Below are 12,801 nucleotides of genomic sequence, written 5' to 3' on the forward strand. Positions count from 1 at the left end.
ACTATTTCCTGGTTATTCAAAAAGTGAACGCGGCATTGTTTGTTTCTGACAACTATTTGCCAGCGTGAGTCAATTACCGGCTGGAGGCAACTCCAGAAGGAAAGCCTATCGGCTAATTAAATTTAATTGTCCCAACAGAATGCAATTTCAAATTCTCATTGTATTAAACCAAATCATTATAATTGTTAAAATTACAATCCATTTAAAATTGATTTGAAATCATCGATTCATGTGCCATGGAGTGAGACTCGCAGAACTATAAACTAAGATATAAGCTAATTATATAATTTGAGTGAAATCCTGTCTTTATTATATGAATTTAGAAAAAATCATAATTAATTTATGTGATGCATATACACGTTGACATTGGCTACTCTTGAACAAAAATATACTCCTGTAGTATGTGTTTCTACCATAAATTTGATTTCTATTATCTACAGGGTTCACAGAAGCAACTTCAGAATGTCATGATCAATGACTTAGGACACCCACAGTACAGTTTAGCTAACAGGAAGTGTGCACCATACATTGAGGACATCATCCAGGGGAGCATGATCTCCTGTGCCCTCATCTTTCCTTGCGTACAACAATTCCTTTCCTTTGAAAACATACATCCCACCCTGAGAATGGACATCAAAAGCAAAGAGTCCTAATCAGATTTATGAAAACAAAATGACCACACCATGAAAATGCTGTTAGACAAATAGGAGAATACTTAAGGAAGCAAAGAACCTGTTGCAAGACACTGCTTTTATCTTCTGGTGTGGCAGAAACTGTATACTTCTTGAATACATCTCGATAGGAGTCAAACCTTGAAAAGACCTTTGCCTGAATCATATCATACATTACATATATTCAGAAGATATCCAATCAATATCAAACATCTTATGTTCTCAACAATGGTAATCTACAAATGCTCCTCATATCCAATTGTAATTGTATAAAAGGATGACAACGTTTCAAATTTGTTTAAACATTTGACTCAAGAAATGAGTATCATGAATATTGAGAGTTCACAATTATAATATTTGGGTGGGTATGACAACTTTTGTGATGAATACAATCACAGGCTGCAACATAACACCTGGTGTGTGTGCCCATATTTAAATTTTGTAATATATAATTAAGGAAGAATTAACCAATGTCAGAATGTATTGTAATCTTTTTTGACAAATAGAAATCAGGCCTATAAAGAGACTTCCAGTAATCATATGTAGTTAGAGTAATATTATGTAATCTAGCTAAACTATATCGCACAAGTTTATGGCAATAGAACAAACAAAAATCAAACTCTACAGTAATACTAATACAACATTACTAAATTTTAATTGTTCAATAGTCATAGCCATAGACAGAAAACTCATGCAGACTTGAGAGGACTTGCAAGTCAACACCTAGACTGCAGAACTCACGCAAGACCAAAAAAGTCATGACTGAGTAATTGAATGTACTGCATGAGTTTCACCGCCCAAAACAGTACGCTTTATGACCAAACACACAAGTCTGTGGCATGATTTACTTGCACCTTAAAAAACGAAATCCATGAATTTGAAAACATTTTGTTTCTCTTTTTCACTCACTTGATCAACATGTACAAATGAAGCAGAGAGGAGTGATTGGAAAATGTCTGAAGGATGGGTTTGAAGATTAAAATAACTTTGGAGAAATTTTGACAAAGCTATATACTATTTTTTCCCCGTTTTCTGAATTTCAAAGGCCCAACACTGAACAGTGAAAACCCTATTAATATGCAGCCCAAATTTACTTGTTTCCTGATTTTCTGAACGTCCTGCCAGTGTTCTGTTTTTCATTCTTTTGGGGGGTGTCAACCTTTTCATTGTTTTTCAAAAAAATATTTTCAAGACTCAGAACCCTGCTAAAATTCTCTGATTTTTTATATGTACAAAATTAGCAATGGCAATGTAAGGCAGTGGCCGTAAAGACCTTGTATAGAAGCATGGCATGCTGGGTGAGGCCAAGGGTTTGGTGACATGCAATTTTGCAGGGTTACTATGAGGGGAAGAATCTATGGGTTAAAATTCTAACTTGCTAAGATTCTTGATCAAACCGTGAAGGTATCAAAATCTTTGAAACAAATAAAAACCAATGGAATGATATCAAAATTTATAATATTACCAAATAGGTCAATTCTCTACCCTGCCCTTATGTTCTTTTTTCGATGAAATAGAGGTAGTTTTTTTCCCAATTTGTAAAATGTGAGTACATAGCCTTCTCTGGTAGGTTCTCCAGGTACTCAACCCATTATAAGCTTCATCCTCCCGCCCACCCTAGAGGCAGCAAGGCCGTCCCCAGACTTGGCACCAGCCGGGCAAAGAGCTGAAGTTGATCAAGAGCAGCTTCCTTCCTTGCATAAAGTCTCAATAACCTAAAGAAGAGAGAGAGAAATGGATGCCCTACTTACCAAGTATGAAATGGAAAAGGAAGAGGAGAAGGGAAGCAATGGCAGCAGAAAGAAGTTCCAACCCTTAATCATTTGCAAATTCTTTCGTTGGCCCACATACTTAGCATCTCTTCACTGAAAATAGTTACGTCCATCTTCAATCTACTTCGAATTTATTCGTAAACTTGTTTGAAGATACCGTTTGGAACAAAAAAAGCCATGAGGCTAGAATAAAAATGAACTTTTGATGCTAAAATAAATCCATTGAACGTTGTGTTCCCAACCAAATAACCTTAGCAACTAGATAAATTTCCAAATATGTGCAAGCTGAAATGATGAACAAATATCAAATATGGATGCCAAATCTTACTGAAGCTAATGTTGACTACCAATATAACAAAGTGAGGAAACCCTTATGTAACACGTGACTGAATATTTTATCTGATTAGCAATAAGAATACATTCAAACAAATATAGTAGTTTTTGTAAATATGAGGATTACTATGAAACCCTAGCACCAGTAATAATTTATCCAATAAGCTTACAGCCCATCAATTAACTCACAGACAACTAACAATGCCATTCAATATGCTGCCATAGAGATTTGCATGATGTAGACAGCAATAATAGAGTATCAAAGCCAAATATAAAATGGAGACGGGGTTATCACAAATTGCTATTACAAATCAATGTCCCTTAGAACCCCTAATAACACTCCATGATCTTCTTTTGTTATTTACCTATCAACAAATCAATACTCATTAATCTGCTGTGCTGGAAAAACTGAAATGTATGGATGGCAGTGATAAAGAAACCTCACCAAAAAAATTATTGCACATAGATAATAAGAAAGCCTTAATACTATCTGTAATGTCCCCTAATTGGGTTTATTCTCAGCTATTACCAAATAAATATAGATTTGATATTTATGTCCCATGCTAAGGGATATCAGACATCTGAAGTTAAAAGAACTATTTATTTATTTAATGAGATTAAGTTATCTGTATATTCGTTAACACCATATCCAATCTTATTATTATTCCAGCTCAAAGACAAAAGGAGTAGGTGTTATCCAAGTTGCCTAGATACTAACTACAATGGGCTTTCGTGAAGTCTACAGATACAAGCCCTCTAGCCTTTCTTGGGACTATGCCCACAAGGCGGTGGGGGTCGCTGATCCCTACCCTACCTTGGGACAGATAGTGATTGCTTGGATTTATACAAGCCCATCCTTGGAAATATTAAAACCTTCCCTGCTTAAGGCAAATAGTAAATGGGTCTTGGACTGTTGAGTATATAATATAACTGATATATAATTCTAAAATTGTCCTTATTAATAGATACATATATGATATATGTTAGACCCTCTTAAGGTTCCTTATCATTACTAAGGTTCAGATATACCCTTATGTAAATCAGTACTCATCTCATAGTGTTACAGCATAGTTTTCTGTCATGCAATGCTTACCAGCATTAAAAATGATTTAATTCCTTCCTCGTCTCTTTCTTATAAAGGGTAACAAATATATTTTATCATTTCCAAATCGATAGTCTGAAGATATCAGATCACCTTCCTTTTATATTTCTTTCTAACTGCTATATCTGATTAATACTTTATGCACCTACAATGTTTTCAATTATTGGTTATAGAAAGAGTATTGTTGTGTCTGATCTAGTCTTGAAGGTTGTGAAAAATGATGGCTGTGGTTGACTACAATCTGAGTAATATATGCCATTGATCTGTCAAGAGGCAGTGTGCTTAAAAGAGCAGATGCAATACTGGATATGTGAATAAGAAGAAATGTCCAATAGTGCTGAATGGGGTGGGATAGATCTTACTTTTATATCTCCAAAACTGAATGGATGGCATCCTTTGATAACTGATAAGACATTCCTCCATAACTATTAGTTTACAAAGAATACTAATAACTTTTTATGTTATCATTTATTAACAATGATTGATATCATTATAATATTGATTATATTAGTTTATCCTTGAATTTATATTTATTATTTTATCATTTTTATATTATTATTTAAAAAGTTCTTCTTATTATTATTATTTAATTATATATATTATTAAAGTATATTTATGAAGGCGGGCATCACACTATTGTAGCAACCTTGGAACTACACCAATGAAAGGACAGTTGATTACTATATTGGTGATGAATGAAATCACAAAATCTATTGGCTGATTTCACAATCCTTAATATTCATTATTTCGTTGATGGCAGAACCAAGTATGAAGTGTTGAGTAAATTCTCACAATGGATAATTATGCAAAGCCTGATTGCAAATCATGTCAAAGCTGGCTGGACTAGCACAAAATATTGCCTACAATTGTAAAAGCTCTTCACTATAGCACTTCTCACACAATATGACACTCTTATGGAAGTTCAGCAAAAAAGCAGAAAGTACTGTTAGTTGATTAGAGTTTTGTGACCAATCCAACATGTAGAAGAAAATACTAAATTTTCTATCCACTCATGAACAAATAAACTTCAAATACTAAACAATATAACAAATGTGTGATGAAATGAAACAACCCCAAGGTTTACACTGTATACTTGCAGCTTTATGTAAGATATAACTTAGTTTAATAATGTGACATGCTGGTAATTGCAAAGGGGCTTAAGCTATTTGTTTTGGATTAATCAACTCCTTTCCTTCAAAGTGGCTGGAACCTAGATGTCAAACTGACTGCTTTGAATTTTGAAATAAATTTCAACTTGGATATAGATCCTCTCAAATTATATATAATCATAAACTTTGTTCTAGTATGGTTACCCATTACTGGTACAAATCACAAAAGCAAAAAAAATCAATAATCTCTATGGTTCTCCAAGGAAAGAAACAAAGAGGTTCACATGCTTGGTAAAAAAAAATCAATGTATGAATTAAAACATGATGTAGGCAATAGCAATCATCGTGGCGCAAGGAGGGATTGAAGAGCTAGGGCCAGAGGCACACCTAACTATCCAATCACCTTGCTAAGTAACACAATGGAAGCAAACAACACAGAGAACAACACCAAGGAGAGAAGGAACTTCAAAATGTTTTATTAATTCATCAAATTATTTGCATACATGCCTAGCTATAAGGCTTTTTGGAATACACCCTTATTTATACTTGCCAAAACGGCTTATAGAAAATTCTAGATCATTACATAATAGAAAGACCAACCTTAAAATGGTCTGCACACATCCCAAGACTAGATCCGAACATTAAATTCACGATCCAAATTAATTACATAAGTCGGCTCAAACTAAGAACCAATCACAGACAAACTCAATCAAAGAAGGACCTGAGCATTAGTAAGTATCAGGCTCACTCGGCACATGAAGGAACACTTGGCCAACACTAAATAGCTTGGCCAACACTGGATAGCTTGGCCAATGCTGAACAACTCGGCAACAACTGGAACTCAATAGTAACTGGCAGAATAACAAAAATGAGCAGGATTACAAGGCAACGCAAGATGCTCCTACATCAGACAACAAGGGTTGAAAGAAATGATTATCTAGAATCATTGAGATGTCACAACCTGAGCTGAATCCAACTCAGATTGAGAAATCTATGTAGCATCTTCAACTGGTCTATTCTTCCACTTCACCAAATATTCATATTAATCTTTTCTTCTTGTTCTTTTACCAATTCTCTGATCCAATATCTATTCAATCTCTTCAATCTACTTCTTAGGATAATCATCCAGTACAACAACTTCATCATTTGACTCATGATACTTGTGTAAATCAGCAATATTGAATATGGGAGATATATCCATGTAATTAGGTAACTCAATTTCATAAGCATTACCACTATCAAACTTCCTCAAATTCTTACAACGTCCAAACTTTTTCATTTTCAGCTTACTATATGTTCTAACAGGAAATCTATCTCTCTTCAAATGAACCATCACCTTATCACCAACTTCAAAAACATGATGTCTTCTAGACTTATCAGCATTCTCCTTATACTTCTGATTACTTTGTTCCAGTGTTAACTTCATTTCCTCATGCAAAGACTTCATAAAACCAGCAAATTCTTCCCCTTCAACACTTCTCTTCTCTTCACCAGCAGCATCCCTCAAATCTGATACTCCTCTAGGTTGCATTCCAGTAACAATCTCAAAAGGTATTTTTCCTATACTCCTATTCACATAATTATTATACGCAAACTCACCTTGTGCCAATACCATATCCCAATTACTCGGCTTAACTCCAACTAAACATCTCAACAAATTACCCAAGCTTCTATTCACAACCTCTATCTATCCATCTGTCTGTGGATGGAATATAGAACTATAGAACTAAACTTCAACTCAGTATCCATGTTCTTCCACAAAGTCCTCCTGATGCAAGAGCATCTTGGGTGTAAGGGCAATCTTGCATCACCCAAAAAATATTTTATTTTCAGCCTTTTCTATTTTAATAAGGACTAGTAGATAGGGTGGTTACTATTTATGAGAACTTACTATTTTTAGTAAGTTTGTCATACGAGTTCAAAATGTTCTCATTTTCTCATTTTAGAGTTGTAAGTCTACCATAAAAATCTCATTTCTCAAGCATTAGTATTAGAGAAGTTATTGCAGATTTTCGGTGGAAAAAATTGCAGAAAAATCTTCAAGCTCACCATTGGAGGCCTTAGAGTGCCCGGATGAGGTCCGAAAACTCGACAAAAGGGCGCTAGCACAATTTTAAGCCTATAGATCACAAGCTGGCATTTTCGAAAAGTGGTTATAATAGTCAATCAAAGCAATGGTTCGTGAGTTATGGCCTTCAGAAGTTGGGCTACCGAAATTTTTAAAATAATTTGTCAAAGATGTATTTGGCCAACTCTGTGTATTGTAAGGGTTTGTCGGCCATAGGTAATAAGTTTAAGCATCTAGAAACTTCTCGGGTGGCATAAAACTGCCTATTTAAGAAAGGACTAAAGATTGTCTAGGATAGCTCTAGGTGATAGTTCGCAACATTGTCTTGCAGATTACTGTAATGAAGGCGCCCATTTGGGTTAGCATATTGTAATTGAGAATTCTGTAATTTCGCATTTGCGGCAATAATAAGAAGTTCATATTTTGTTCTCGCATTTGCTATTGTTTCTTTGGTTTCTATTATGAGTTTATGGTATTAAGGGGAGTCCCCTGCATCAAGTGGTATCGGAGCTAGAGTTCTTCAGCATGTGGACAAATCGCCGACTGTGAGGCAGTTCACACATGACCGTGGTTTGGGTTGAACGTGTAGACAAATCGCCAATTGTGAGGCAGTTTGCACTAGAGTTTCAGCAGAAGTGTGAAAATGCCTCCACGAAGAGAGCATCGTGGAAGAGCTACAAGTGCTACACCTGAGGGTTTTCGAGCCCTCCAAAGACAAATGCAAACATTGGAAGCACAAATGTGTAGAGGAATGAATCTTCCCATAAGAGATGAAAGAGAGGATGAGGATGAAGTAGAAGAAAATGTCGAAGCAAAAGCAGTTCTAAACCCAGAGGAAGAGAGGCTTGTTAGGGCCATCTTCAAGATTGGAGAAAGACCTAAGTTTGAGGTTCCCACATTTTCAGGAAATCTTAACCTAGAAGAGTTGATCGATTGGATCAATGAACTAGAGGAGTACTTTGAGTATGAAGATATTGAGGATCCGGATAGGGTCAAGTTTGTGAAGGAAAAACTGAAGGGACATGCAAAGATCTGTTGGCAAGAGGTTCAGTTGAAACGAAATAGAAAGGGAAAGGACAAAATCACCAGATGGGATCGAATGATAGCTAAAATGAAGCGACAATTCATTCCTATCGATTATGAGCTTGATCTATTGAAGAAGATGCAAGGGATGAAGCAAGCGGAAAAATCTGTTCAAGAGTATAACAAGGAGTTCTATCGAGTTCTCATTAGAACCGGCCATGTAGAAGCTAATAAGGAGAAAGTCGCCCGTTATCTTAATGGGTTAAGGCCCAGCATTCAAGACGAGCTGAGTTTGATTCGGATGAATAGTATTGAGGAGGCATACCAGTTTGCCCTAAGAGTTTACGAGAAACTGAGCAAGAAGTTTGACAATAAGAATAGTGGAAGAGGTTGTGGTGGAAGATCTGGTGGACAATCTTATGGAGACCGTAATAATGATCAAAAGAAAAAGGATGAGGCTAGAAGTAGCAACCAGAGCCAAAGGGGAAACAATTCCAATCGTTTCCATGATCAGAACAATAGAGATCAGAGAGGAAGAGGCAAAGGACAAGGATCTGGAAGAGGAGGCTTCCATGGAAAATGTTTTCATTGTAGGGAAAAAGGGCATAGAGCATTTGAATGTACCCAGCATCAAGGAAGGACAGATCAAAGAATAGAAGGTCAAGCGAGAGTTGCACATATTGATGAAGATGCCAGATCCTCACATTTTAAAGATGCTGAAAGAGGAGAAGTCCTAGTTAACAGAAGAGTCCTGTTGAGTGGTGAAAATAAACCTGATCAAAGGAGTTTGTTTTGAACAAGGTGCAGATGTGAAGATAAGTGTTGTGATGTGATCATTGATGGTGGAAGTACTGACAATCTGGTGTCAGAAACAATGGTCACCAAGTTGAAGCTAAAGAGACAGAAACACCCGCATCCATACCATATTGCTTGGGTGCAAGATGACCACAAAGTTATGGTCAATGAGCAGTGCTTAGTGAAATTCAAAATTGGGAGCTACCAGGATGAGGTACTATGTGATATTATACCTATGGACATATTTCATATGTTGTTGGGTAGGCTGTGGCAGTTTGACAGGCATACTGTACATGATGGGCGAGCAAACACCTACACTCTAAGGATGGAGTGAAACATAAGTTGAAGCCGTTGAAGGATAAAGAAGAAAAGGTATATAGTGCTGCTAGAATATGTTTTGTTGATGGAAAAGAGTTTCTTAAAGGTATGAAACATGAGCATGTCTTTTGTTATAATTTCTAAAGATAGTAAATAAGTAGAGGAGGTACCTGCAAAAGTTGCAGATATGTTGGAAGAGTTTTTTGATATTGTATCAGATAATGTACCTGATGGATTGCCCCCAATGAAGAAGATCAGTCACCAGATGGATTTGGTTCCAGGAGCCAGTTTGCCAAACAAGGCAGCGCACAAAATGACACCAGCAAAAAATGAAGAGTTAAACATGCAAGTTCCTGAGTTGTTGCAGAAGGGGTTGATTTGAGAGTCTGAGTCCATGTGTTGTACCAATAGTGTTAGCACCAAAGAAGAATGGAGAATGGAGGATGTGCACAGATTCTCGTGCTATCAACAAGATCACCATCAAGTATAGATTTCCTTTGCCGAGGATGGATGATATTATGGACTGTTTGAGTGGAGCTCAGTATTTCACAAAGATAGATCTAAAGAGTGGGTACCATCAGATTCGTATCAAAGAAGGTGATGAGTGGAAGACTGCTTTCAAGACAAGGGAAGGACTTTATGAGTGGTTAGTCATGCCTTTTGGGCTAACCAATATATCGAGCACTTTCATGAGGCTCATGAATGAGGTACTGAAGGAGTTTCTAAGTAAGTTTGTCATTGTATACCTAGATGATATATTGATCTTTAGTAAGACATTGGAGGAGCATTTGATTCATATTCGCAAGGTGTTTGAAAAGTTGAGGGAAGAAAAGTTGTTGATAAATTTGAAGAAGTGCAATTTTGTAAAGGAGTTGGTGTACCTGGGATTTGTAGTCTTAGGAGAAGATCTGAAAATGGAACTAGAGAAAGTGAAAGTTATCTTTGAATGGCCTACTCCAAGGAGTGCGACAGAGGTAAGATCTATTCATGGACTTGCTACATTTTACAGAAAGTTATAAAAAGTTTTAGCAGTATTTGTGGACCCTTGACTGAAACAATGAGAGGGGATAGGAAAGAGTTTAAGTGGACTATAGGAGTAGATAAGAGTTTCAATCTATTGAAACAGAAATTTACTGAGCAACCTATTTTAGCACTTCCTGATTTTAACAAGGTGTTTCAAGTAGACTGTGATGCTAGTGGTACTGCAATAGGAGCTATTTTGAGCCAAGAAGGTAGACTTGTTGCTTATTTCCGTGAGAAGTTGAATGATACAAAAAGAAAATATTTTGTTTATGATTAGGAATTTTATGCCATAGTCCAAGCATTGAAGAAGTGGAGACACTATCTTCTTCCCAAGGAGTTTGTTTTGTATACTAATCATCAAGCTTTGCAATATTTGAATAGTCAAGGGAAATTGAACCAAAGGCATTTAACGTAGGTTGAGTTTTTGCAGAGTTATACATTTGTTTTGAAACACAAAAGTGGGGAGTCTAACAAAGTTGCAGATGCTCTTAGTAGAAGACAACTTTTGCTAGTAGAAATGGAGATAGAGGTGGTTGGGTTCAAGGAACTTAGTACATTGTATTTAGATGATCCTAATTTTGGTGAAGCGTGGAAGGCTTGTACAGAACTTGTTACACTTGACAGAACAAAGTGGTTGGATTTTATGATTCAAGATAATATGTTGTTCAAAGGAAGCCAATTGTGTGTTCCAAGAAGTTCAATGAGAGAGAACCTCATCAAGGAGAAGCATAGTGGAGGATTGGCTAGACAATTTGGCAGAGATAAAACTATAGTTTGGTTGCTAAAAATTATTACTAGCCACAGTTACAGTAAGATGTGACAAAGTTTGTACAAAGTTACCAAGTATGTCAGATGGCGAAAGGAGTGAAGCAAAATACAGGGTCGTATCAGCCATTACTTGTACCAAAGAAGCCGTGGGAGAATGTCAGCATAGATTTTGTTCTAGAATTACCAAGGACACAACGTGGGCATGATTCTATTTTTGTGGTGGTTGATAGGTTTTCAAAGATGGCACATTTTATTCCTTGCAAGAAGACTAGTTATGTTGTTCATGTAGCAGAGTTATTTTTCAGAGAAGAGGTGAGATTGCATAGTCTACCAAAGAGTATAGTTTCAGATAGAGATACCAAATTTGTTGAGTATTTCTGGCGTACATTGTGGAAGAAGTTGAAGACAAATTTGAAGTTCAGTTCATCACATCATCCACAGATTGATGGGCAGATAGAAGTTGTGAATCGCAGCTTGGGAAACTTGCTAAATGCTTGGTTGGCGATAAACCAAAAAGGATGGGATATGATTTTACCATAGGCGAAATTTGCATATAATAATTTTGTCAATAGGAGTACTGGTAAATCATCATTCCATATTGTATATGGGAGTAGTCCCAAAAATGTTTTTGAATTGAGAAAGCTGGATAATGGGGAGATAAGTAGTGCTGAAGCAGAAGATTTTGCTGAACATTTGAAGAACATCCATGAGGAGGTGAGAAGCACATCATAAAGATGAATACGTATAAGGCTAAGGTAGATGTGAAAAGGGGATATAAGGAATTTCAGATTGGAGATGAAGTCATAGCTCATTTGAGAAAGGAGCGTTTTCCAGTAGGTACATATACTAAGTTGAAGATGAAGTTTGGACCGTGCAAAATAGTGAAGAGGCATGATTTTGGAAATGCGTATGAAGTGGAGTTGCCTGCTGAATTGAATATTTCACCAATATTTAATATCTCAAATTTGACAAAGTATTATAAAGGAGGTGATGGAGATGAAGTTGCAGAAGCGTTGTGGAGCATTCCAATAGCTAGTTCGGCTACCAAGGAGATTGAGGAGATACTAGATAGCCGTATTGGAAAAAGTACCAGAAATAGAACTTATGAGGAATATCTAGTCAAATGGAAAGGGAGAACAATTGAGGATTCATCATAGCTAGCAAAGGAGGAGGTCAACCGTCTTGGTTTTCCTCTGAACACCTAAGACGTGACGGGGTCACTTCTCGAATTACCTCGGCTGTCTAATGCAGGAGCATCTTGGGTGTAAGGGCAATTTTGCATCACCCAAAAAATATTTTATTTTCAGTCTTTTTCTATTTTAATAAGGACTAGTAGACAAGGTGGTTACTATTTATGGGAACTTACTATTTTTAGTAAGTTTGTCATACGAGCTCAGAATGTTCTCATTTTCTACAAGAAGGTTCATTTTAGAATTGTAAGCCTACCATAAAAATCTCATTGCTCAAGCATTAGTATCAGAGAAGCTATTGCAAATTTTCGGTGGAAAAATTTGGAGAAAGATCTTCAGGCTCATCGTTGGAGGCCGTAGAGTGCCCGGATGAGGTTCGAAAACTCAATGGAAGAGTGCTAACACAATTTTGAGCCTATAAATCACGAGCTGGCATTTTCGAAAAGTGGTTATAATAGCCAATCAGAGCAACGATTTGTGAGTTATGACCTTCGGAAGTTGGGCTATCGAAATTTCTAAAATAATTTGTCAAAAATGTATTTGGCCGACTCTATATGTATTGTTAGGGTCTATCAACCCTAGATATTAAGTTTAAGCCTCTAGAACTTTCCCGGGCAGCATAAAACTGC

The 12,801-nt window shown here is 36.5% G+C and overlaps 1 protein-coding gene across 1 annotated transcript in view; it reads right to left on the reverse strand.

Annotated features, from left to right (window-relative positions):
* Positions 1–287: 287 nt before the first annotated feature.
* The window catches only part of LOC149538152 (Thioredoxin superfamily protein), a 61,560-nt gene continuing 49,046 nt past the window's right edge, over positions 288–12,801 (reverse strand). Inside the window, exons 6-7 of the mRNA XM_089799540.1 lie at positions 733–828; positions 288–620 (exon numbers count right to left, since the gene is read on the reverse strand). Of these exons, the coding sequence (XP_089655666.1) occupies positions 501–620; positions 733–828 (216 nt within the window). The 3' untranslated portion in view covers positions 288–500. The remainder of the gene's footprint in view (positions 621–732; positions 829–12,801) is intronic.

The sequence above is a fragment of the Cupressus sempervirens genome, chromosome 9 (assembly GCF_028749045.1).
Source record: "Cupressus sempervirens isolate cs-2001-9-10 chromosome 9, ASM2874904v1, whole genome shotgun sequence".
In the NCBI taxonomy this organism is placed as follows: Eukaryota; Viridiplantae; Streptophyta; class Pinopsida; order Cupressales; family Cupressaceae; genus Cupressus; species Cupressus sempervirens.